Raw genomic sequence first — 27,037 nt, forward strand, 5'->3', positions numbered from 1 at the left:
GCAGGGAGTAGCGCCTGCAGCAGCAGCCGGCGGCCCCTGCGTGAGCCATGGTCCGCACCCCGCACCGAGCGCGCCCGCATCGGCGCGGAGCTCAGCGGGGCTCCCGGCCGGGCTCCGGGGGCGCGGGGCTCAGGCCCGGGCGGCCTCACGGAACGCGGGGCCCGGGGCGGCAGAGGAGCGGCAGAGGAGATGGGAGGCAGCGGAGAGGAGACGGGAAGGCTGCGCGGCATGGTCCCACTGTCCCGACTGCCACCATCCTCACCAGCCCACGCCGACACGTTCCCAGAGCCAGACTGCTGCTGTCATCTTGGCGTATTCAAATGCCTCCATTACTCATCAAGAACAAAGTAGGACTATCTAGTAAATGAAAAACCACCACATGGCACTGTCCCCTGCCTCTTACTGATGGCTGCTTCCTCTTCCACTTTTCAAAGGCTACAGTCCATGCCTGCAGCAAAGCATAAATCCTAAAGCTCATGCGAGGCAGGTCCGGATCAGCGGAGATAGCCGGCGCCTCGGCTGCAAACGCTGGTCAGCTCTGGAGGGGCAAACACCATAGCGGTAAACATTCCCAGCTGAAAGGAATATTCGGGGTTCCCTCAGAGCACAGCAGAAGGAAGCAGAGTGGGAGACGGGCAGGTCCTGCCCGAGGCGGCAGGCACAAGTCTCGCCGCCTCCAGGGACACACAAGCCGGATTCCCAGACGGACCATCCCTCCTGCCAGCGCCACTGTGCATGGCACCGACAAACGAGTCAAAATTCGCAGGTTCTCTGCCCAGTTCCAACACTAACTCCCCGCACAGCCTCACCTACGTGCCTCTCCTCCTCAGCCAGAGAGGTGGCCATGATCCTCTCACTGCCAAAGGATCCAGAAAACGTGAAGCAGCATTATTGCTGGGCTTGGCTAACAAGGAGTGCAGTCACCTAAGGCCAGTGGAGTCCCTTCTTCTTTCCAGAGCAAACCGGTCCCCACGGCACTCTGGGGACAGTGGCACCAGCTCACCAGCCACGCTGGCAGCAGAATGCCCCAGTCTCTGCCTGTCCCTCCTTCCCTCCGTAGCGGAGGACATGCAGACCCCCTTTCTCTTGAAGTCTGCCAACAGCGCTCTGGATTTAGCACATTTTGCCTCATTTTTGCCTCCCCTATTCCCCCCACCAGCGGTTTGAAGTTTTCTCACCCTTTGCTGGCAGATGCCATGCAGAGAGACAAGCTCGCTGTCCTTGATCTGCTTTTCAGGGCTTCTATAAAGTAGGGCACCAGCATCAACCCAGCGTCAGGTTTTTGATACATTGCTGGAGTAGCCAAAAATAATAACAGGCAGCTTCAGTCAATCCTTTCCTTCTCAAATCTGCAGCAGCAGCAGCACAGGGGTCCTTTGTGTGGCGGAGCAAAAATACGGTGCACGCCAGGCTGCAATCCTGGTCAGCAATCCAGAGCCATTCCCGCCTGCAAGCCAGGCTCCCCCACGGCTCCCGAGTCCTGCATGTGGGTCCTCAGCACGGAGCTCTTGCCTTGTGGGGTCCCTTTCCCCACAGCCATCCGTGTTTTGCTCTCCGTATTTCCTTTAGCACCTTATCTCCGCGGCTGCTACGAAATGCTAAGGTCAAGTTACAGTTTTACCAACCCTTTTATCTTCCTAGCAAGGCACGAAAACGCAGAACCTGAACTTTGGAACGAGCCTTCGCACCTGCAGTGGGTGGAGAGTGGAGCAGACCCAAGGCAGTGGGAGAGGGAGAATTCGGGTTCTCTCTGCAGCCCAGCACTGAGCAGTCTCTGTTGCACATTCAGACACTTTATTAGGACACTGGAAGGAAGCACTGGACCCACCATGTGCTCTGGCCTGTGTTCCTGCAGGAAGCTGGCTCTGCTGGGAGCTGTGGCAGCTCCAGCTCACACAAGGACCCAGCACAGCTTCCACATGACAGCAAAGGACCCAGCGAAAAGCTCTGTCTGCTGGGAGCTGCCCAGCTGAATTCTCCCTGTCCCACACCTGAAATTCCAGACGGTTGGTCTGTGCAGGACTGGGAAAGGAGCCAGGCATCAGGGGATGAAGTAACGTTTGACCTTGGAGCCTGTGGGACTGTCGTGCTGCACTTTGATTCTCCACACACACCTCAGCGAATGACAACTGTGTTTTCCTAAAGTAAGCTGGGGAGTGTCACTGTGCCCCTGCCCTATTGATCACACTGGGCTCAGGCTGGCGTCTAAAACACACACACTTGTTGCGATACACGTCTGGAATACACAGGCCATTCCTTGCCCTCTCCACAGCCTCTGGACTAAACAGCCGTGTGGGTCATGAGACACAGAAAGAAACTAAAACTCTGCAGAGCTGGGCCTTGGGGACTGCTCCTGTCCCCGTCCCCAGGGAGTGCCAGGCCGTGAAGGAGCCACATTCCACTGACTCAGTGTTCAAATACTGCTGCAGGGAGCATTTACTGCCACCAAGAAGAATCTGTATGTTGAAGTCTCGGCTCATTTTGTCCAAGCCACGGTTTATCCAGCTTCCTTCCAGCAAGCTCATACCTCACTCCTCGTGTGCACAAGGTGTTGTTTCCCGGCAGAGAGCTGTTCCCTGTGTTCAGCAGGTGACACAGAGGTGTATGGCACAGTCAGAGCTGTGAGTGCCCCTGCAGTGCTGGCACTGTCCCTGGGCACTGTACGTGACCTCCACCACACCCCTTCTCCACATTTACACCTCCTGTTCCTGACAGGATCCCAGCACCACCCAGCCTGCTCACTGCTCAAGAAATGGCATTTGTGAAAGGAAAGCCACTGTGCCCAGCCAGAGGGCAGGTAAAGAATATTTTTCCATGGGTTATTACAGGAAGTTTTCCATTCCCAGTTATTATTGGTATTATTTATAGGCCTCTTTTCTTGGGTCACGTTTTCTCCTCTGGTCCCAGCCAGGCCTGGCTGGCTCTGTTTCTTTGGCTGGGCAGAGGAGGATGGTCACAGCTTTGCCTTCAGCCCTCCAGGCAGCAACCTTTCCACACTCCTGCCATGTTTACCTTTTGGAGCTATTAAACCCCAGATATCTCTCACCTTTTATTGACTGTGAAGCCAGTGCTTTGTGCTTTATGACCACACTGTCTTTCACTGGGAAACAAACAATTCCTAATAACCTCAAGGAGGTAGCAGTGGAAAGGACTGTGATTATCCAGATCTACTTCGGATAACTTAAAGTTACAATCAAATAGCCATTGATGTCATAAAAGCACTTGTTTTATAAAGTTTGAACAATCCCATATTCCAGCACAATTAACATTACAATACATGGACTTACACAGCTGACTGGCTGTGACTGTTCTTCACTGCTGTATTGACTCCCAAAGCTGAGCTGCAGTGATGGGGCAGAGCTGACTCAAGCACCCCTGAAAAATGACGCACTGTTTCAATAGTGTTTACACTGAAAGAATATTTCACTCTGTCTCCAGCCACCTTTCACAGCGACCAGACAGTGCATCTGACTGGCCAATTTCTCTTTCTGCTTATAATTAGCTGCACTTTTCTGCTCTCCTGGATAAGCATTAGACTTTCCTCTAGGAATGTAATCCCAATCCACAGGAAACCTGTCTTTACTGAGATGCCACTCATCTTTTCTGCAGGTTTTATTTAAAACAGAACATTGTTATTAGCAGCAGATTTTTCTAAACCTTTTTGTGAGGTCCCATTCCTGCAAACATCCAATATCATTCCGTGCGATTAGTCTCGCTTCAGAGACACCACTTAACATTCAACCACAATTTGAGCCAAGGCATTTGCAGGAGTCAAGTTCTGAATTTCAAATCTAAACTACAGAGGGGTATCAGTGGCGAATGACTTTGAGCCTGACAAACACAAATAGACGTTTTAGCATCTAAACTACATTTTCCTGTGATTTGTCCTTCTGTCTAACAATACTGGCCTCTATAATGGCTTCAGCTTAATAGAGAAGAGCTGACTTTGGAGGCTGAATGATGTTCAACAAAACGATGTTCTTAAAAAGCAATATCCAAAGAATGCAGTATTTCTAATCAGAATAAAGTTGGGATAATATTCTTTTGCTGCTGCTCAACCTTCCCTTAAAGAAAAAAGAAGAAAAGCTCAAAGCAGTTTAAAATTCATTTGTGTTTTCTTATCCACAGTTAGTACCAGGATATAAAGCTAATTTCTTCCAATTGCTATCTACCTTTTAGACAGATAGGTTTTAGTGTCTTCTAGGGATGGATATAAAGCACATCCTTCTCATGGGAACCTCCTTTTCAGGTTCACACTGAGGAAGTCAGTGTTTTTTCTCTGTCCTTTTCTGGGAATGACCCATTTGTTTCTCCTGGAGCAGTGTGAGGTCCAGCTTAGCACCAAAACCAGGTCAGGGTTGGACCATCCTGGCTCTCACCATTCCAGACTCCATGACCAGGGATTAAACTTGGCAATACTGGGGTGCACTGCATCACTTCTCCAGCTCATTTTTTTAAGTGCAAATATCATTACTGCATTCTCCATGCAATGCCAAGGGCTGCTACTTCCAGATGATGTAAAAATTGTTATTAAAACTTACAAATTGTGAAAAACTCTTTAAAAAGTCCAAATCCTGGCACTGCCCTAAATTAAATTACAGCCAGGAGCTGCCAGGAGTACCTGGATAAGCACAGAGCCAAGCGTGCGTGCAGTCCTTATCCACAGCCCACACCTGCTGCTCCCTCCTGCAAGTTTCACTAATGAACACAGTGTACAGCCCAGAGGATTTCAGATAAGGGAAAGGTCAGGGTGAAGACTCAGGAGTGAAGAACAGACTGAGCGGGGTTCATAAATGAAACCCCCATTTTAAATCTAAAATTAATTTTTTCAATAAATTAGGGCAAGTGAGCTTTCCTCCAGCTCAGACAATGCAGCTTTCCCTGGATATGGACCACTGGCGGGAGGGGAGGCACGTGTGCTCAGGAATCAATGCTAATACCCTCAAAAATTAATCTCTGAAAATTGCTTCAATGGAATAGAAACGATTTCATATAAATCTCTGTATAGCAACAGCTGACAGAATATCACAGTGATACCTGGAGTAGGTACAGACTGAAAAAAACAGGCTTTGTCTTTTTTTCACAGGGTTGGTGTGGTCTCCTTGCCTTTATGTGCCTCAGTTTCCCCACTGCAGACACAGGCTGGGCCATCAGGGAGTCTGTGAAAGCTGTTGGGGTTTGCTGAGAGCCAGTTGGGGCTACACAGGGTGGATGTGGCTTCCTCAAAACAGAAACATTGGCTGTTCCACTAGAAATGAGAGTCATGGCTTGGATTTCAGCATGCAGCCAGGATGGCTCTCTCCAGGGAAGGGAGGGCCAGCGCTTATTGCAGCCACGGGGAGTGTGTTGGACTCAGGATGTGCCTGTGAATGCCAATGGCTGTGCACACTGTGCCTTCTGCTACCTGCAGGACAAAGCCAGCCATGGTGGCAACAAGCTTTGCAGATCTCAATCAGCCCTCAGAAGAACAGAATCTCTCAGCCTGGTTGAGTAACATATTAATTAAGAGAAGACAATGAGCAGTGTGTCAGCTTTGCTGCTGGGAATTCACCCAGGGAGCTGCAGACCTGTAGCTCCCCCTCTGCTCCACCTGATCTGTGCCCTGCTGAGCTTCCAGAGGCTCCTGCTGCTCCTGCCCCGAGCTCCCAGCCCACACCTCTGCACAAATCCTGGGAAAGCAAAAGGAGAAGGAGCTGCAGAGCCATTCCTGTAAATGCACGACAGTCCAGACCCAGTGAATCATCTTTACCCGGAAAACTTTTTACCATTTTCTGGAGGGGACATGGAGATTCTGAATGAGTTCTCCACATGGATATCTCCACCCTCATCTTCTGAACAAGGGAGCCAGAGGGCAGCTTGACCTAAAGCTTCACCCTGTGGAAGGGAATGGAGGCAGGGCTAGGTGTGACCCCCAGTTCAGAAGCTGTGCAGTAGAAGCAACTTCCTTTTGTAACCAAGCTGTTTTAAATCAATCTAGTTAGACAGAAGCAAAGCACTGACACAGATGCACTGAAACTGGTTTGATCCTCGCCTGAACAGGATTAACTTGCCTTGGTTATTAACCAAATTAAACCCAGCTCATCATCATTGCAAAAATGACTGTATTTTACACTCACAGTTGTGTGGAATTTTTGTAGACAGAACCTGGAAGGATTTTCCTTTGTGACAGGTGTTCAGGGTCACCACAGAGCTCCCCACAACTCGGCCTGCCCTCAGTTAACTCCCTGAGGCAGACCTGTGCCTGTCTCACCCACAATTTTACTCCATTCTTAATGTCTAAACCTACATTTTAGGCCATTAGCCTGTACTGATCACAGGAAGAGTTAAAACTGCTCAGACACCCTAAGAGCCTGGGTTGATGTAAAGTAGATTGAGTTAAAATAAACAGAGTTGCACAGACACCTTTTCTTTTGCAGATCCAGCCAGGGTTCACTCCTTACTCATAGTCCTGGCTCTGCCTTTTCCACTCACCACCACTGGCATTGCTTTGCAGTTCCCAACTCTGCAGGGTTAAATCTGCAAAGCAGAGCCCAAAAATTCCTATTTTACTTTCCTCTGAGAAAATGCAAAATATTTGGATCTGGTTTAGGTTTTGTTCTTGTATTTAGTTTCTCAAAACACCAATTTCCACAAATATTTTTTATTCCTCTGATGGAATATAAAACCATCATCCAAGCAGGAAGAGCTGACAATCCCCTCTGCCCTGCTGCCCATCCGCTGAACTGCTGTTATGCCACTGCACTAAACCAGTTTTTCTTATCCTGACAGATGCTAAGCTTAGGTCAAATCCCTGGGAATACGCAGGGCCAGCGTATGTTCTCATAAACAAAACTGCAATCTGCTCCTGAGCTGATGAGGCTGCCCTGGATTTACACCACGGCTGGAAGCGATGTAGAGCTCATGGCAGAGCCCAGAACTCCCAGGTGCTATGAGCAGCAATAAGGCAGAGAGGAGAATAGGGGGTGCTGGGGTGGGCAGTGGGCAGGCAGAGCCTGGGAATCCCCCAGCCCAGGGCTGGGGATGAGTGGGACTCACCTCCCTCTGGTGACAGGAGCTGCTCCTCCTGGCTCTGCCAGACTCCAGAGAGAGCCTGGATGCCTTTATGTACCATCAGTGTACCGAAACTGAAAGCACCAGGTGAGTTTCCAAATGAGAAACAGTGCCCTAAACACAGCAAAAAAGCAAAGTCCATCCTGGTCCAACCAGTCCCAGCTGCTTCCTGCTCCATCACAAACAGGAGCCCCAAGCCTCTGATGTCACCATCCTGCACGAGCAGCATTAAAGCCTAAAATGGTTTCATAAAACAACTGGAGCTGTTTGAAAAGGTCATTTGGTGTGGCCCTGGACTGTGCTGTCCTCTTTAGCACAGGACCCACAGCCATGTCCTGATGTCCCTGTCACAGGGTTGGAGGACACAGGCACGGCTGAACGCCAGTGATTCAGCTGAAGTTCCCAGAACAATTTAGGTGAAAGGGAAGCTCATTTCAGTAAGAGCTGTGCCACCTCTCCACCCAGGAGTCCACCCAGGAGCCCAGCCACCACCCCACAGACGAGTGTCCCCTGCCCAGGCTGCTGCCCAGGGGTAGGTGGGGCTGCACCCCGTGCAGAGGTGTGGGGTACCCACTTTGCACCCCAGCCAGAGGCCATGTGGGGCTGCCAGGGGGGAATGGCCCTGGGGGACCTCATCCAGTGCCACTTCTGGAGTGCCCCTCAGAAGCAGTTCTGGCCACCCCTGTCCGTTTGGTTTCGAACTGTGAGGCACAAAGCTGCATTTCCCATTGGCAGCCCCCAATGTTTGCAGCTCCCAGGCCGGGCCAAGGCTGCCAGCTCCGGATCGCAGACACACACACTCCCACACAGCACTCAGGAATGGGCTCCTGCAGCCCATCACGTGTGCTGTGATTCACTCGGGCTGAGCCGTGCGCATGCCTGCCTGGCAGGGCTTTCCATGAGGAAATCAGCAGCCTGTCAACAGGAATTACACAAACAGAGCGTGCCTCTGCTGAGCGCCCGAGCACTGTGACTGTCACTGCAGAACCTCCAGTGCTAGCTCTCTGACAGGGCACCAGGGTGACAGTTCACACTGCTGGGCTCACAGGTGGGACAGGGACAGGCCTGGCACAAGGCAGACCGCTGAGAAATTAGAACAATTGCCAAGTGAGAAAAATGTTCCATGACTTCTTCACTTCTTTGGACACTTGAGAAAAAGTGATGAGAATGTGGCTGGCTGATGGGAGGATAAAGCAGGGGTAATACGAGCAGATCTTCCCTAGGATGAGTGTGGGTTAAATGCTCTGTGCTCTCCAACCTACAGCTCTTGCAAAATCCAGATGTACCAGCAGCTGCCACACAGAATATAGAGAATTTGGGAAAAGCTGCCAAGTGTCTTGCCTGTTAAGTGCCTACAACACTCACATCTATGTTACAAATTATGGGATAATAACGTAAGATTTTTTTGTTTATGGATTTTTTTTGTTTGTTTGTTTAGCTTTGGTTTTTTATAGAGAGATTAGAGCTGGAGGAAAGTGTTAGCCCAGTCCCTGGGCAAAAATCTGTTTTAGTTCAGGGAGCTGCAAGGATGCAGCAAAGGACTGAATGTTAAATCCAAGTCTGAACATTGTGGGTTGGGAGAAGGCAGTAAAAACCTCCCTGCATTAGGTTGCTGTGCAATTCCTGAGTACAGTCTTGGCCTGCCTTTGACATGTGGCTTCCCCTATTCCATCCCTTAAACACTTTATTACCTCATACACTTTAAGAAACAAAACAACTTTTTAATTTCTTTGCCTAGAGAAGTGTGAAAGCAACTTCTTCCTAAATGCAGTGAGATCCTAAGTGGAGCCAGGAAGCCACTTGAGTTGTGCACCATAAACACTTCGACAATGTGAATTAATAAGTCTCTCTGAGGATTGGGAAGTGTGCCACATGCAGCATTTCTGAGTCCACAGCCCTTTTATCTAAGTTGTTTTTTTCCTTTATCCTTGTCTCCCTCCATGACAGTTTGGAGATTTTTGGCATCCAAACTGCAGCCTGGCTTGTCAAGCTAAACATCAACTGAGCCTTTATATGTACGTGAGAAATGAGAATAGAGACAAAAATAGTTATTAACTCTGCTTTTAGAATACTGAACAAGCAGAATGGCTGTGTGCCAGAGAAGGCAGGGCTTTGGAGCAGTTCTGATCCACATCTGTTTAACAGTGTCCAGGACTGCTGGCTCCAGCAGAGCTGTTCCAAGGGCTGGACGGGAGATTTTCCACCTCTGCACGGTTCTGTCACCCCAGTGATGCCGTGTTTGGGCTGTGACCTCACCAGCAGGTAGCAAGGGACAAGTTTGAAGTGGAAGACTTGGTGCTGCTGCCCTGTCTGCACCCCAGGAGGAGAGGAGGCTGCTCCTGGAGCACATCACTGGGTTTGGCTCCTGCCTGGAGCTGGGATGGCTCCGTGGTGCAGATCCAAGCACGGCACGTGGGGACAATGGGGACTGTCACCTCCCAATCCACCTTGTGACACTGGCCCTCATTCCAGGGGGGAGCCAAGTCCATCCCTTGGCTCTCAGAGGGCTGGAGTGCAGTGCAGGGTCTCTGCTTCCAGCACAGGGATGTTCCTTCCCTCAGTCACATCCTCACAAACTGTTTCTCGGAGACCATTCCAGCTTGCTGCAAACACTGAAACAAGTTTGGAACACACTGGGAGCACTGGACTCCATTAAAAAGAGGCAATCCAAGCCAAGGCTGAGAGAACAGGAATGTGACCCAGTGGGACAGCCTTGGCTTGCAAATGGCTCGTGGACAAAGCTTGCTCTTTCTCCCTTGCTTTTCACTATTGCCAAGCAGTGCCTTGCTCCCTTTATTCTGGCAAGTGGCTTAGGTAAAATGTACAAGAATTTCTCTCCACAGAAGGAATTTTAGAGGAGAAAATGGAAAACGGTGCTTGGTGACCAGCTGGAGTTCAGCAAGGTGCTGGAGCAAAGTCCTGCAAGACTATTATGGATGGCAAAACACCCAGCCCAGGACTGCAGGATGCTGAATAAATAGGAATAACAGGCATGGCCAAGATCCTCACCCACTGCCTGGTGTTTTCCCCACACTTTGAAATAAAGCCACTAAAATCAGAGATACTCAACTCCCCCATTACAAGACTGCTAAAAACTCCAGTTCCTTTAGTAATTACTATAAAATACTTTCAGACAGTTTTTAAATGCATTAGTGAGATAAAATGAAGAAAAGAAATACTGCTGTTAAAGGTATGTTAACCATTCACCTTATCATCCAGCCACTTTATTTTAATGAGGTTTGTTTTACTTCCAGTGTTTACTTTGTCACACGGTGCAAGTCTCTGAGTATTTCTGGGTGAGATAAATGACTTTGGAGCAGGTGGGGCTGGCAGTCTGTGGGTTGGTGGATGCCAGCCAGGCTGGGCACGCTGGAAACGCAGCTGTCACTCATGCCCTGTGTCACTGTGGGCAAGAGAAGCCTCTGCTCCCATCCCAGCACAGCTCTGAGGGCTGCAGATCAGTGTTTGGAGAGAGCCACACGCCGATCCTGCGAGTGGGAATGCAGCTACAGGAGCTTTATTTATGGTGATATGAAATATGCAACAATCATTCCCCAACATCAGAGTAATAAACATCACTGCTCCATCTGATCTGGAATCAGCAAGCATGCTTCTCACATTCACAGGGAGAGACAAAATGCTAAATTATTTATGCTTTGACTATGAACAAATATAGAGAAATAAGTGAGTTTGGTACAATGCAGCAGAGCAGATTCGGGGCAGATTATTGTACATCCTTCAATCAAAATAGACCCTCTCATTACTCTAAACAATTGTTTCTCCTCCAAAAAAAGTGGGTTAAGGGAGTTTAATTAAGGGATAAGCAAAATAATTTTGGGTAACTTTTTTTAGGTCTGACTACCCAGGTACAACCATCACCCCTCTCAATCCCTGAGTGTTTATCAGAATACAGCACCCATTTAGGATCATTAAAGCTATTAACCAAGGAGGGCTGTGAAGTTTCAGGACTGTTGTGCAAACCTGGGGAGCTCAGAACCCACCACAGTCTCTCCCTCATTCCCAGCCCCTCATTCCCTCTGTGGGAAGCAGAGCAGTTCTCTGACTGTGCAGTGCAAGGCTGTGCTGAGCCTCAGCCCTGCCACTGACGGATTTTCAATGTTCCAGGAAGCTCTGTCATTAAATGAATGAAAGGAGGAGACTCCAGGGCTGCACAGACACCTTCCTGCTTCCCACACAAATGCAGGATCACTATTACACCTTCCACTGCCCTGACACCTGTGGCCAGAATTAGCTGATGTTTGCCATGCCCTGCTGGCATTTCAAGCTTGGCAGGAATAAAAATCCACAGAGAAAGTGGTGCAACTGCAGGAGGAATGACAAGAATTCTGGGACAGGAATTGCCCTCAGAGCCTGATTTTCAGCAGCCACATCAAGCCCTCTGCTACCCACATGTGTGTGCATGTGATAGGGAAGGGGATGAGATGGGAAAGAGGGGATGAGAGCTGTCCTTCAATTTCTCAACAGTTTCTTAACTTAAATCCTTCATTCTGAGCATAAGTACTAAATCAGGCTCAAGGAAGGAAAAACTTAATTAATCAGAGGTAGCAAGTTCAAAGTGCGCCTGGGGTCGGCTTTATTACTCTCCTCACTTTGGAGGTACAGGGTTTATGGATAATCCCTGTCTGCTGCAGAATGACAACTATGTGGTGCTGAGTATTATTTCCTGGCAGTAACTAAATTTGAAGGTCTCCTTTCCTTCCACTCATCTTTTAAAAGTTTAATATTGTCACTGAAATATAACCAAGGGCCATATATAGCACAAGGGTTTAAAATACTGTGCCCAGCCTGGTGTCACCTGGTACCAGCTCCACTCATACCCTGCAGACTCCCCTCACCAAGGCTTTTGATCCCAGGGAAACTGGGAATTACTGGAGATGAGCAAGGGCTGCCCCGAGGTAACAGGCAAAGGAAGCTCACTATCATCTGCTTCCTGAGTATCTCCACATTCATAACTCCACTGCTCAACCCGGGATCTGTATCATCATCAAAACCACTTGATTATCTCCATAACAAACACTTGATTTTCTCCATGGATAGAATCACTCAGGAATTTAACCAATACCAACAGCCATCCATTACCTGATTAAACCCCAGCAGTGATAACACCATCAAAAGCAGAAGCAGATGTTTGTGGAGCACCCACAGACAGAACCAGCCTGCAGAGCTGCCCACACACTCTGCACCAGCCATGGACTCAGGGATCTTCATCCCTTCCAGTGAGCTGCCATGTGTTCCCTGCCCACAGTGCTGGGAGAGAGCAGCAGACACTTCCCATGGGTATGGAACATCCACAGTTCCAGAGAGAGAGAGAACCCCATTCCATGAGCCCCACCATGACCTGGAGCTGGCTGGTCCCTGGCCAGGGCTGGGCAGGTGCAGGAGCTCCCCAAGGAGGGATCTGTGCCAGAGACCAGCAACTTCCAGGGATGCATCTGTTGGGCCTGGGATGAGGAGTTCTACCCCATGCCTAAATAGTAAAGCCAGCATTTAGTTCCTTCATCTCCACACGAAGTATCTCATTTCAATTTAATTTCACAGTTGTAATGGATTTTTCAAAAATATTCAAGAACATATTTACTTTCCAACATCTTATTTCCTTTCACATTTGAAAAAACTTTCTATCTAATCCCTCAAGTCATCCCACAGTCTGAATAATTTCAGGTTTTTAATCAATAGCTGTCAGACTTGTCAAATTACTTTAGGGACCACAAAGCAATTTTTAAACATTCATAAACCCTCGTAGAACAGTTAAGTGCACTGAATTTTAAAAGAAAGAGGAACTGAATAACACTGATCAAATAGGATTATATTCTGGCAAATTATAAATTAGTTTTTTTATGAATCTTCTCATAGCTACTTATCTAGTGTCAGGCTTCTGTTGCTGCAGGAAGAAGTGACTGTTCACCTCTAGAGAAAGAAGCCTTTTCTCTCCTGCCCCTGAGCCTCCTAAGCAGGAGCAGGGTGCAACGCCTTTTTTGTTGTCCTTTTTAAAAGCAACATCATTACCCAGCCAGCTACCCCGGGGTTCTCTCCATCATCCTGCTGCCTGGGCCAGAGATGGCCAAGCTGCTGCTCTGAAGATCTACAAATGCATCTTGGCTCCTGGCACCCTTCCCAACACAGTGTTTGCTTCCCAGTGTGCTTCTGGCATGTGCATCTGTCTGACATGTCAGTCTAGAAATGAGGGTCGCCAAAAGTTCTCAATTTATTGGACATCTGTACCAAACCACAGCTTGAACCCTTTATGGGGCTGGTTTTCCACATTGCATGAAGTCAGACTCTGAGGTGACTGTGGGAGCCTGTGCTGCTGTTGCCTGTTCTATACTTGTTCTGGGAGGAGAGATCAGGAACATCTGAAGAAGTCAAACATGTTTCTCTAGAAATTACTTTACACACCACAGTTCCACGTCACCATTGTGACGTCTTTCTTAAATTTGAGGGATGTGGCCTGAATAGGGAGAAAAAAGGGAGCTTCAGAGCTACACTGAGAATGCTGGAAGTCTTCCAGGGAAAAGTACAGCTCAGATCAAAGAGGAGCTGAAGGATGATGAGAAGAAAGGAACATTTGGCTGGCCACGTTTGGCTGGCCACATGCAAACGAACAAGCCTGAACCCTCTGTCCTCCTCCTTCCAGCCAAAGTGACTCCTCCACTGCCTCAGAACCTCCCCAGACACACCTGTCCTGCTCCTGTCCCTGTGGGAAGCTGTGCCCCTCTGTGGAAGCATCCCTGTTTCAATGGGAAGAGCTGGGGAGAACCCTGGAGCCCTGTCTGTGGCACTGGATCCACCGTGACATGCTGGTGACACCAGGGATGCTGCGGTGCTGGGGACATGCAGGACAGAGACAGCCAAGGATCAGGGCCCAGGCCTCCAAAGCTCTGGAATGCTGTACCTTGTCCTCTGCCTTGTTTCAGTCTCTGCCCTTTCCTGGTGCTCCTCAGCCCCAGATTTGTGGCTGCTCAGCACTGTCAGCCCTGCTGTCACCCCCTGCTGCTGAATGAGCACTGAACACATCCCCAGCTCCCTGCATCTGCTGCAGATGCCCTTTGCCAGAGATGTGCAATTTTGTCTCAAAGCCCCTAAATACCAAACAATGGCTGCTTTTAACCTCCACACTGGTTTCTGGTTTCCAGAAGGACTCTTGCTGCTGCCATCTCCACCAGCTCAGCACTGACAGCAACAGGGGAGCCTCGTCCCTCCACGGTGTTGCTGCAGCCTGCCTGCAGCTGCTGCTGCCTGCCCAGGCACAACTGCCCCGGAGCTGGAGATCAGCAAACACACATTTTTGATATCCAGCTGACCTAGTTTTGACAATGGTTCCATGTCTATAGCATTGCTCTGGGAGCTGAAGCTGTCCCAGCTTTGGGAAGCCTTGTTCCTGGAGCCCAGGTGGCCAACATCTGCCCCAGCTGCTTGCTCAGCCTTCAGCCAGGGCCTGGGGATCATTAACACCAACAGCTCCGAGGAGCTGGGAAAGGAGACTGCAGGAACTGCTTGAGAGTTCAACTCAGCCACAAATGGGGGATGTCTGACTGATTCACAGTTGCTCCTTTTTGCAGTTCAAGTTGAAGATGCAAAAATTTTTCTCAATGAGAACATCTCGGCAAGTTCTGAGGTTTCTGAGGCTTGCTTTGCTTTTCTTAGCGAGGTGCTTAGCGGGTTCGTCAAGCTCGACATCACAGACATCAAAAAATGTGATATTCTCATTCAGTTTTCTCTATATTTAGCATCTTTCCCTGCATTTAGTTTGTTTCTCCATATTTAGCTTGTTTTCCTGTATTTATCTCATTGCTGTTTGCCCACTGAAGTACAAAACCAAACATACCTCACTGTTAGCACTGTGCTAACACACAGCAGCTCCTGCAAACACATATTCAGTTACATGTATTGTATGTTCCAGGCCAGAACAACCATCTAAAAAACCAGTAAAAAATAATAAATCTGAATAAACAGAAGCAGGACACTGAGCAGATGAGTTCTGCATAAATGATGGAGCAAACCTTTCCTTTTAAATGAATGATTAATCCCCCTGAATGACACTTGATAAGGGTTCAAGAATGTCATTATTTTGCACTAGTAATAATAACAACAATAACAAAAATCAAAGTACTTTTTGTCGTGAGATACCCCGATCAGGGATTTGTTAAAGAGTATTTCATTACAGGGATAGTTCATTAAATGTAAAAATTAAAAATACAACCAGACAAGGGAGGAAAAGCTCCAGAAACGGAGTAAGAAAGTTTAACAACTACTTCAAACGTGAATTTTAAGTTGGCTACAGTGTCCTCAATCTGTTTCTCAATCAGCTGGGTACATTTCCTTCCCCACAGGGCAATCCAGAGGCAGCAGGGAGGGGAGGCAGGAGCTGTCCTTGCCACCACCCTGGTGTCCCAGTTCCCCCACTGCTCCCGGGGCTGCCCTCCTGCACCCTCACTGCAGCTCCTGGAGAGTGTTTGTTTTCCAACAGTTTGTCCTCATCTGTATTTGTGGAAGCATTTCACAAACTCCATCAGTGCCTCAGGGAGCTCTGAATGGACTGGGAGCTGGGAACGACTCAGGAACTGGAATGGTTGAGATCCTACATGTGGAGGGGTGGGAGCTGATCCAAGATGGGTGGGAAGAGAAAAATGATCAAACAGAAAAGCTTGGATCTCTCTGAATACATCGGGCTTCTCTTGAGCCAGGCTGTATCTTCTCTTTCCAGAACATCTCCCTCACACCTGCCAATGCATTTTTTAACTTTTAAAATAGTTGGTGCTGCTTCCAAAAGGTGTCTGCAGTACTTCCAAAATTGATATTTTCCCTAATAAGAAAAATAAAGTCCCTCCTGAATGCATGCTATCATTAATAACCTTTTACTGCCATGCTGGCCTCCTGTTGTCCCCAAAATCCCCAGAGCCCTTCAGTCTGTACCTGCCGGCTCACGGCGCCTCTCGGAGCCCAGCTGTGGCACTGGGACTAAATGGACTCCCCACCCAGCTGGGCTGCTGTGAGCACTGGTGTTAATGGACAGAAACACCCCCTGCTTTCAGATCCATGAGTGCTTTTCACAGCTGAGTAACTCCAGTCACCAGCCAGGCCACAGCTGCGTCGGGAGAGAACACAGAGAAAACGCCGCGTGTCTCCGAAAAGTTTTGTGCTTGTCATCGTCTGCAACAGGATGCTCTGAACAGAGATCAGCTACCAATGCACAAAAATTAAGCTCCATTTTTAAACTCCACTGAAATGCTCGATGCTGCAGGAAGATTTCTAAGCAGAAAAGTGGAGGAAATGCCATATAAAGTTGTAAAATGTACAGACAGTCCTGCTGAGGAGAGCATTCTGGCATGGCATGTGAGTGGTACTGGGACAGGGCTTGGAGTTCTCCTGTATTGCACTTCATTCCTCTCATTAAAACAATAAACCTGGTTTAGAAATACAGTTCCATAGAAATACTGTGAGATCTGGCCTCAATACACAGGTTTATAATTAATATCAACTTTAGTGTCTATGTGAGCAAAGAGGTCTCCAGGGTCCCTGATCAGGGAATAATTCTATTTAAGGCCCGGATTGATGGTGTGGTACAGCTGTGCAGAAAGGGCTCAGGGCTGCAAGAGTTCAGTTCCAAAGCACTTCTAGGGGATCTTCCCACAGCACAAAGGACACTCCCTGGGCTCCTGGTGATCCATGAGGCTGCCAGGGCAGGGTAGGGACTGGAGCATCATTTCCATCCAGCTCCTGACTAAGGAGGAGGAAGAAGCAGAGATGGAAAATACCCTGAGGTTATAAGATGGTATTTAAAAAAATAAAACCTTCCATTGAGAAACTATTCCTGGGATTTGATTTGCTGCCATTCCCAATGGCATTTCTGGGAAATTTTCTTTTTATAAATAAAATATATTTTAAAGTAAAATGTCTCACTTCTAGGTTTTCTGGTGCAACCCAGCGAAGAACACTGCATAATAACTTTGTAGAAAATAAAGCTCAATTATCTAATAGGCCTTGGATCTGTGCTGCAATTGTAGCAATGGGATGGGTGCCCCGAGCAACAGGAACTGTGCAAATATAGAAAGTGAACAAAGCCACAGAGATTCACCGTCTCAAACAAAAACTGCTACAGTCATCCAGTTACTCATTTCTGCCATCTGTGAAATGGAGTATGGTCTGTAGCTGCTGCCTTGTAGAGAGCCTAGAATCAGAGAATCATGGAATGTCTGGGTTGAAAGGGACCTTAAAGCTCATTCAGTGCCACCCCTGCCATGGCAGGAACACCTTCCACTGTCCCAGGGTGCTCCAAGCCCCAGTGTCCAGCCTGGCCTTGGACACTGCCAGGGATCCAGGGGCAGCCTCCCTGTGCCACGGCCTACCCACCCTCACAGAGATAAATTTCTTCTGTGTTTGCCTTTCACTTTGAGCCAATTACTCTTTATCCTGTGACTACACTTCCTGATAAAGAGTCCCTCTCTGATGTTAGGAGGACTTCTACAAGAGTAATTAGAAACCATTATCTATATGTGTTAGATGTTACTGTTCCAAGAGCCTTTTCCTGTAAGCTGCTGGGAGGCCTGGCTGGCTTTGTGGCCTTTAGACAGAGATTCTTCCCTGTCCTTTCACTCCTGTTCCCAGCCCCATGTCCCAGAACAAGCTCCATCTAACATCTATCCTGCCTCCAGCAGGAAGGCAATCTTGTTAACAGAGGGAAAATACAGTTCCTGACCCTTGAAGGCAGGCAGGCAGAGCCCCGAAACTTTTGATTTACTCTTATTGCTGATGTTGGTTGCTTAGCTACAAATATTCTCAATGCTCATAAAAGCCTTTCTCCATTAGTCCTCACCACAAGGTTTTAAGTCCAGCCACAGTTTATTTTTCTTGAAACCTAGGTGATGAAATTTCATGTTGCTGTTCCATCTGAGATGGAGAATGCCTTGTTCCTTATGCAGAGCCCAACAACTGCCGTTAGCATGAGCAGGAGCAGAGGAGATGTCACCCTCCAGCACCGAAGATGGGCAACAGAGCCCAGCTCTGATGTAAGAGCACTCTTAAAAAAGGAAACAGAAAGGGAAAAAAAAAGTAAGAGGCAAGCCTGATGAACCAAGCTGAGCCTGCAGCTCAAGCAGACCTGCTGGCAGCTCGTCCCGTGGAGCTTGTCCGAGGCAATGCCCTGCACTGTGACGGCTCTGCTCGGCATCTGCTCCCAGGCGACGTGTGCAGCCGGCGGCTCCCGGGCTAAACCATCCGTGGGCAAATCAGGCTGGATGGGATCAGCTGGTACAAGTCTGGCGTAACAAGGGCAAAACATCCCCAATGCATGACGCCATCCCCACAGAGCTCCCTGTCCCCAGCCCCTGACGTGTGTCCTGCATTGCCTGCGGAGCGTCTGGCAGCCACTGACAGCCCTCCCGGGCTGCTACGGTGGGAGCATTCCTTAACCTCAGCAGCACAACTCCATCTCCTACCCTGCACTGCCTCTGTGGGAGGGACAGAAAAAGGCCATCAACAGGTGACGTGAGTCACTGGAAATTATGGTCTGGTCTCAGACAGGGAGAAATAAAATTGCTATGAAAACAATCACCTCGCGGAGCTGCTCGGCGGAGAACAAAGGGAGTGGGTCTGGGTAGGAACCTGGGGACAATGGTGGCACCAGCTGTGGGATCAGGGCAGGCAACAGGACTCAAAAGTGGGCTTTTTCCTGCCTGCTGAAATTAGAGAACAATGAGCAAAACCTCTGTGGTAGGAAAAGGAAGCAGCTTAGCAGGAACACACAGCTCTGACACCCAAGTGCTTCCAGTAGACCAGCTCCTCCCGGGCCAAACTGGAATTCTGTAATCCCAAAATTACTGGATAGGAAGGAACAGACAAGCACAGAATGCTGTCACATTCTGATGACTAAAAGCTGGAGCACTTGAACAGTGAAAAGCACCTTTTGGGCTCACAGTGCCTCGTGTTCGGTGAGCAGGTAACAGAGGAACACGCTGGGAGTCAAGGGTCTCTTTATCAAACTAATTTTTTAACGAACAACCTTGCAATGATGCCAAGAGAGAGCAGAAAGCTCCCAGTCAGCACTGCACCGCAATCAGCGATTAATTTGTTGCCCGACGCTTTGCTTGCTGCCCATGACAGAGCTCATAAATCCTCATTTTTATTGATGTCCTGGCCGAGAGGCCACGCTGGAAAAGGCTGGCTTGTGCTGCAGGTGTCCTGGGCAATCACCTTGCAGGATATGACAAACTGCTTAGAGGCTTTGGTAAAGCCTTTTAATCATTTTATCAGTCTAATTCTTGTTTTTATTGTCTTTGCTGTAAATTTATGGCAGCAGCTCAATTTGCATCCTGCCCTTTCTGGGAAATGGAGTGTGAGACCCTCCCATGGCAGCAGGGCAGAGGCTGTCACCTCTCAGTGCTGCAGCCCCAGCAAAACACAGAATATCTCCAGTGCCACCAGCAAGGTCCCAGTCAGGCCCAATGAAACTGGGGCTGTTCTCCCCTTCCACTCCTGGGTGCTGCTGTTACCACAGTGGAGGGGATGACATGGAGAAAAATTGTGCCTGTCAAAAAAAAAGACAGAAATCTCCTATATGGTGAAGAGGTGGAAGAAGGAACCAGTGCTGGGGGAAGGGAGACTCTCCTGTAAAAAGTTTCTAGCCACCAATGTCTGCTGGACAAGTCTTTAAAAGTATTAAAGTCTGAGTCTTAACAAATCTTAAAATCTGGGTCTCCAGCACCTAAAATTGTGACTGAGCAGATCAGTGCCTTTACATGTTGGTATCCCAGGTGATACAACTCCAAGTTCTTTGAGTATCTCCTCTCAACACAAGTGACAATTGTATCTTATTAAATCTGTCATCAAATTGCAGGTCTCTGAAACGGTGCAAGTCAAAGAGAAGCAGAGCAGGGGGGTGTTTCTGTACAATACCCAGTGGAGCTGAGGGAGCCTTTTACATAAGAAAGGTGTTATTTCTGCCACTTTGAGCAGAAGGAAACTCAGGGAATTACTGAGTGCTTTCTCATCCCACTCACTATCTTCCCAGCTTCCCCAGTGCACTCCCTGGGGCCAGGACAGCCTGGCAAGTGGCTTTGACAGAGCTCCACGCTCAGGGGTCACTACAGGGAACAGTGACATCTCCTGAGGAACTGGGGCTCCCTTTGTCTCCAGCTCTGCCATTCCACCCGCTCTGCTTACATGTCCTGTGCCAATATTGGCACTAACAAGGCCACAGGAGGCAGCTCAGCCTCACCACAGCCTCTGTTATCTTCAAAAGCCCCACGGCAGCGTTCTTCTCCTGGGCTCCAGTCCTGCCCAGGGACACTTCCCACCAATTGCTGTGCAGTGGGAAGGAGGATGGTGCCAGGAGGTGCAAATAATCCAGAAGGTCACACGTGCTGCTGGCTGCATCTCTCCAGAGGTCACCCAGACCCAACCCTGCTTCATCAGTGCTGCTCAAAAGGACTGAAGTGATGGCTGGGAATCAAGAGGAAGCAAGGAGAGTCCTATCAGCTTACCTCTGAGCATTAACACAACCATTAATTACCATTTGCTCATCAAGCTACAGCTTAATGAGAACCAACAGAGACGAGGCTATGACCTTTCCTCCCTCCCTGCACTCTCCTTTCCTTACACCCATCCTCTGAGCCATGATCCCTGCTCCTGCCTGGGGCAGATGCTCAGTGTCACTGCTGGACAACTCATCAGCTGTGACAAGCTCACAAATCTGAATGAGGCTAGTCTTCATACAAGGATTCCCTGCTTCTGTTATATTTAGGTGTTCCTAGCTGTAGGTATCACAGAACCCCAGGATGGTTTGGGTTGGAAGGGACCTTAAAGTTCATGTTGTTCCAACCCCCTGCCATGGGCAGAGAGCCTTCCACTACACCAGGCTGCTCATATTATTATAACTATGCTTTGTTTTCAAGCTGTGATTATTATTTGCTGCATTTATTGGCCAGTGCATGGCTATGAGGGCTAAGAGGGATTCTGCTGCTGCTTAAAGTATTGCAAGGGATATTGGCCACCCTGCAACTTTTGGGAAAAAGGAGATGGGGGGGCAGGAAAAGTGTCTGAAGCCTAATGAGGACACAAGCACCTGCCAGATTTTAATTTGAAATACTTTCTTTGTTTTCAACCACATCCTTTTCCGCTGGGCTCTGCAAAGAGCGGAGCTGGACAATCGTACGGGAAACAGGGGGAAACTAACAATAGAGGAGGAGTGGAGAGGGGGAGTGCAACCAGCCTGTCTCCTTGTACTCAAAATGAAACATGATAAAGAAACAAATTGCATAAAGGATGACTAACAAAGACAGCTTTAAAAATCATTTCAGGGTTAGTCTTCTCAGGTTCACAGCAGGGACAGCAGGAAAGGACATTCTGTTTCACACATTACGTAAGTTTTAGTCCATCTCCCTTTCAAGTTCTCCGGCTGCTCCTACCATGTATCCAGCCACCCACACCCTCCTGAGACTGCCTGCAAACGCCTCGACCCCCAGCCACGGACACTTCTTTCTTTACAATCACAGAGATCTTTTACAATGGCTTTGAAAAATCTGTGAATTCTGCCTGGCCCCTCTGCACGCTCTGCTCCCCACGGATGAGAGGGAATCGCTTGCTTGTACACTGAGCTCCCAAACCATCAGATCCCTTCTGCAAGAGCATCAGGGCCCAGAGTAAACACCCTTCCGGCAAACCATTTCACCATTTGATTCCTGCATCCTCGTCTCTCTCCCCACCAGAGGAATGCCAGAGGAAGCTCCGGACGCTCTGCTCCTTGGCGGGTGATGGAATACAGAGGTTGGCTCCAGGCACAGCTGGCCCGACCCCCATAGGCTGATTCCACAGGAAACAGCACAAACATCTGCACCACCGATCCGCCTGACAGACCTCGGGAGAGCTCTGCTCCAGCGATCCAACCTTTGGAAATCCGGCACACTGCAAGCTGCCGTAGCCCCAGCAGCCCCCACCGGCTGAAACAACGCGCTGGAAAGTCTGTTTTCGCCGTATCTGCTCCCTGTCCCTTTTGAAAACTCAGTATATGAATTCAAAAGATTGTAAAGGTCCAGCTTTTCCAATCTGGATCGTCCATTTCCAGAGCAAGCTCACAAAGGTGCAGGAAATACTTTGTCATTGCAGTGCCATTGCACTTTGGCAGATCCTAGTCAACCACCGAAGAGAAAGGTAAGTGGAAAACTACCAGGCACTTACCCAAGCCTCCACGGGACAGAGAAATAAGATCAGGACAGAAAAATAAGATCGGGACAGAAAAGCAATGCTGAGGTCCCCAGGAAAGTCAGCTGCTCCGGGAGCAGGGCGAGTCCATCCCCCCGGCTCCCTCCCTCGGCCGGCTCTGCCCGGTTTGGGCTCAGCTGCTCTGGAAGCGATCGCAGACTGCCGGACTGCGAGACTTCCTCTGCAGCTGACAGTGGGGTTATGAAAGTAAACTGCCTATTGCCCTTTGTGAGGGGAGGAGGGGGCTGGGAAGCTCAGCCCCTTCCCTTCCTTTGTAATTCAAGCCCTTCCTCGAGGCTCAGTGTTTTGGAGGAGAGGCATCTGCTCCCAGCCCCTTCCGTGCTGCCGAGAAGCTCACACCGGTGCTGGCTGCCAGCCACGCTTGCGAGCTGCACTCCGAGTTTACATGACAAAGCAGCTCATTCCTAATTAAACTTCATCCAGCGTTTTTCTGTCTCATACATAATTAGTGCAGAACAACAAACATAGAGGTAAGAAGGGAGAGCTTGAGCACGGGCTGCTCTCTCTGCACCTCTGATTAATTTTTAAGATTTCCTCTTTATTTATGCAGTAACTATCTCCCATCACTTCCAAAACATTCCGTATCCACCATCCCTGCTGGGGGCACTTGGCCTGACGCAGTGCTGGGAGGATGGATGGAGGATGGAGGGATGGGAGGAGGCATGCTGGTTGTGTTCAAGGTGTGCACATTCCCGAACCCTTCCCGAGAACGGCGCTGCTCCCGAAGCCTGCCAGTGCAGAATCAACATCTTTCCATAGGCAACTGCATCAGGATCGGGCAGCTCTGATCTTTATTATTTCCTGAAGCAGTTAATCTTTAAAGCTCAAACTATAACTGCTGTCAGCTTAGCTTGCAGCCTCTTTCTATTGGTATTTACAAGTCACATTTTAAATTGTAAAGAAGTCCAGGCGTACAGGAGTTTGTCCACAAACCAGACAGACAGGAATTAAAGCACATTCTCCTCAAATCTGATTGAAATCTAAACTTTTATTATCAGCCATCCCCAGTGCGATAATAAACTCTAGTCCCTGACAGCAACATATGGATCTCATCTCCACTGTATTCCAATATTACAATAATCCACAGTGATCTGGTAAACAGGCTCAATCCAACAGATTTTACCTCACCCTGTCAAGGAGAGTTCTGGGATATGACAGAAATAAAAGAAAAACCCTGAATATATTGTTTAATTTCCCACAACCCCCTACGACTCCCCCTCTCCCGACACACATCCTCCTCGAGGCAGAGGTTCTCACTCCTTTCGGATGGCAGATGTTTGGATTTGCTGCTCTGGTGATGGCCACAAACAGAGGGGGATGGCCAGCTTATCCATCTCAGCTGTTTGCACCGTTCCCAGAGTGAACGAGAAGGGGAATGCAGAGCATCTGCCATGAGCCAGTGCTGCAGCAGAGCCCTGAGCAGGGACTTGCTGCTCCTCAGGACAGCATTTTACTGACAGAGGCAAGTGGATGGGTGGAATTGCAAGGGTGTTTCCTCTCCCATCTCTGCTCAGCACCCAACCTTGTGACAACAGCTCACTAGAGATTGTGAATAATCCCAATAGTGAACTTCACTATCACCCCAAAGCAAACACCATCCCTCTAATCTCCCCAGGGCCATTTGCTCAGCTGGCTCGTGGGACATGCAGGCACACACTGCCTTCGTTCTGAGCCACTTTGTACCTGAACTCAGGTGTTCTCACATCAGAATCCTGCTGCACCCACACCTGAGAGATAAGAACAGAGCAGGTTTTGCCATACCTGTGATGAAGCGTGTTTGGTGTCTGCAGGCCAGATGCCAACCTAAGTGCAGTGCTGGTGTTCCCTCTGACTTAGCAGGAGCAGGATCTGACCCCAAAGCAGCTTTCATGGGATAACTGCAAGCCTCCCATTTCCTGGGATCTCTTCCTTGCTCACACCAAGGCTGGATTGGGTCTACTATCAGACCAACACGTTAGAATTCACCTTAACTTATGGCCTTAGGGCACCACTGGTAGGTAAATACTAAATGGCACAATAAAAACATAGACAGTGGGAGGTAAGACTGGTAAAAGAGACCAGCTAAGCAAACAAACAAAAATCCCCAAATATGTGTGTCTGTATTGTTCCTAGACACAAGGAGCTTGTTTTTCTTCTAATTACACTGGTTCAAACTAATTATTCTCATTTATTCTCCATGTATATGAGCATATCAAAATAGAAATTGACCCAGCATCAAGTATTCCCTGTTTTAGGAATTATTCCAGCTGCTTGTAACACAGAAGGTCCATGAGAGCCTGGGAGAATGTATCCACATGCAGGCTTATCTCTTCATTTCAGACCATTCATCATTCCTTGCCTGGAAGCAACAGTTAATTTACAATAACTCAATGTCAAGATGGCAGTTTAAATCCTCTTGAGGATTGCCCCAGGAGAAGATTTTGTCCCAGTTCTTCTGAAGCCACTGTAGAGTCAGCCTCTTTTGAAGTCACTCAGTTTTAGAGCATGATAGAAATAAAGAAAGAGTGAAGATCTGCTGGTGCCCAACCCAACCCAAGGAAGGATCATCTCTTGGGATTCACGAGGGACAGAAATTAAAGACACAATCAGAATGGTTTGGGTTGGAAGGGACTTTAAAGATCATCCATCTCCATCCCTCCTGTCATGGTCACATCTACCACTATTCAGAAAGGAAGAATAAGGCCAGCCAGAAAATCCTGCACATTATGGAGATGATTTCCTAGGGTTTATAATTTTCTCTGAATACAGATTTAAACAACTCTTGCACAAAGCAGGAGATACTTCCAACTTAAAATGGAAAAGAAGGACTTGAGCTAACACCAATGGACTGGACATCTCTGAAAAGGCCACATCACAACCAGACCTCCCAAACAGCAACCCTGACAAAATCCCCAGGAAGAACCCGCAGAGCAGAGCAGTCTCGACATCCCCTGCCCTCCTTTTCTGTCTCTTACAATTATTTGGATTCAGCTTTATCTCCTCACTTGGAGCACTCTCTCACCACGTTTTACTGGTGTCGATGGCCCTTTTACCAAGGACAATCTGCATCGAACATTTTGGAAAGCAGTGATTTAGAAGCTGCAGGTAGCACGGCAGAGTGGCTGACGAGCCATCTCTGAAATCAGAAGGTGTCTAAAGAGGGTGTTTACAAGCAGAACGCTGCTAAAAGTCTGCCTTGGTTGCAGATAACAAGGCTGAGACAATGACAGATTTCCTTCCCCTGGCAGCCAAGAGCAGCTCCCCGTGATTGCCTTGCCGTGTTTATCCAGGATGCTGGGAGAGAGCAGGCACCAAATATGCAATTAATTGGCAGTTTGCAAGAGCATATTGCCTAAAGATAAACAGAGTGGGTGATCGTGTCGTATGGAAAACGGCTGAGTGCTGCAGATGTAGTGTTGACCCAGTTAAAAAAAAAAGAAGTTTTTTTTGTTCTCTTGGAAAATAAATGTATTGAAATGAATACTTTTTTTTTTTTTGCATGGTCCCTCTGGCCTTTGAATATTTTTGTGTGTGTAAGCCATTCCAGGTTCTCTCTTAATCTGGAAGTACATAGTAAATTATGAATTAGCTGAAAAGTTTTCCTGCTGACATCAGTGGAGAGGGGGCACACTGTGACACGGTGTTAATGGCCTTTACTCTTCACAGAGGGTGTTTTGCAAGCAGGACAAGACATGACTGCTGGATCGAAGTGGGAATCAGGTGATGTGAAAAGGAACAGAACTGCCTAGGACAGACAGAGGGGTGTGGAGATCAGGTCTGGGGGAGGAATGGTTATTCACAGAATCACGGAATCACAGAATGGTCTGGGGGCAAAGGGCAAAACACCTTCCACTATCCCAGCTGCTCCAAGCCCTGTCCAACCTGGCGTTGGATACTCCCAAGGATGGGGCAGCCACAGCTTCAGGGAGGATCTGGACCAGGACCAGGGGCTTGGCAAATGGAGAATGCTGTGAGTGGGAGGGACAGGCTTCACTTTCCAAATACAGATATCGTCAGACAAAAAGGCACAAAGATGACATGAAACCCAGAGTCAGGTAAGGAAAAAATGATAAGGGACTGAATGCTACTGAGGAGCTCAAGATAGGATACACACTGTGGAAAATATGCTGAGGCTGGAAAGGGAAGGGGAAAAGCAACCTGAATGTGATGCTGATCAAGCTGGGAAGCTGGAGAGACATAAGAAGGGATATCTGTGACATGATCAGGGCAGCAGCACAAACCTGTGGATCAAGTGTGAGGCACAAATGCTAAAGAGACAAGCTCTCACTTTCAGGAGACAGAATTCATTAGGAGGAAAGTCCTCGATGTAGAATTTCAGACTTAATGTTCTGCAGCTCCCGTGCACAGCAGTAGCAGGCAATGAAAATCAGTGCCCTCACAGGACAAAAGGACATTCTCCCCTCTCATTTTTTTATATTCAGTGCTATAAAACCCAAGCCCAAAGCATGTGAGAGATCTCTCACTTCATTTTACTGCGACCACACTGACCTTACCAGCACTGGTCAGATCCAAGAGGAAAACAAGTCACGACCTGGCAACTCCTTTGCAGGGACAATACACTGAGATTGTATCTGGCCTGACCAACATGATGACCCCAAAAATGCCTTTACAGGAACTCCTGATCCCATGGAGAGATTGTTACAGCAAGCATTGACTTGTTTTGCTGGATACTCTCCCTGTGCCCTCGGCCCAGGCTGTGAACAGAGTGGACAGTGTGCACTGCACATCCCACAGGTGAGGACCTTCCTGC

General features: G+C 48.5%; 1 protein-coding gene and 1 long non-coding RNA gene across 11 annotated transcripts in view; one reads left to right on the plus strand and one right to left on the minus strand.

Moving 5' to 3' along the window:
• Nucleotides 1–27,037, minus strand: part of DAB2IP (DAB2 interacting protein) — a 157,284-nt gene that overhangs the window by 45,071 nt on the left and 85,176 nt on the right. The window contains exon 1 of one of the 10 annotated variants that reach the window (XM_085076768.1): nucleotides 22,243–22,435. The exons of 8 other annotated variants lie outside the window; for them this stretch is intronic. Coding sequence is in view for 1 of the 2 variants with exons in the window: in XM_085076765.1 (XP_084932891.1) it covers nucleotides 1,179–1,291 (113 nt within the window). In the remaining variant the exon portion in view is untranslated. Of the gene's footprint in view, nucleotides 1–1,178; nucleotides 1,602–22,242; nucleotides 22,436–27,037 lie in introns of those variants that run through there. One more of the 10 variants, XM_085076765.1, reaches the window with a different exon arrangement.
• LOC146429786 (uncharacterized) lies at nucleotides 21,255–25,747 on the plus strand. Its single transcript, XR_014855445.1, has 2 exons — nucleotides 21,255–22,215; nucleotides 24,522–25,747. It is a non-coding gene; the product is annotated as an uncharacterized LOC146429786 (long non-coding RNA).

The sequence above is a fragment of the Lichenostomus cassidix genome, chromosome 17 (assembly GCF_008360975.1).
Source record: "Lichenostomus cassidix isolate B80296 chromosome 17, HeHo_3.0, whole genome shotgun sequence".
NCBI classification, from domain to species: Eukaryota; Metazoa; Chordata; class Aves; order Passeriformes; family Meliphagidae; genus Lichenostomus; species Lichenostomus cassidix.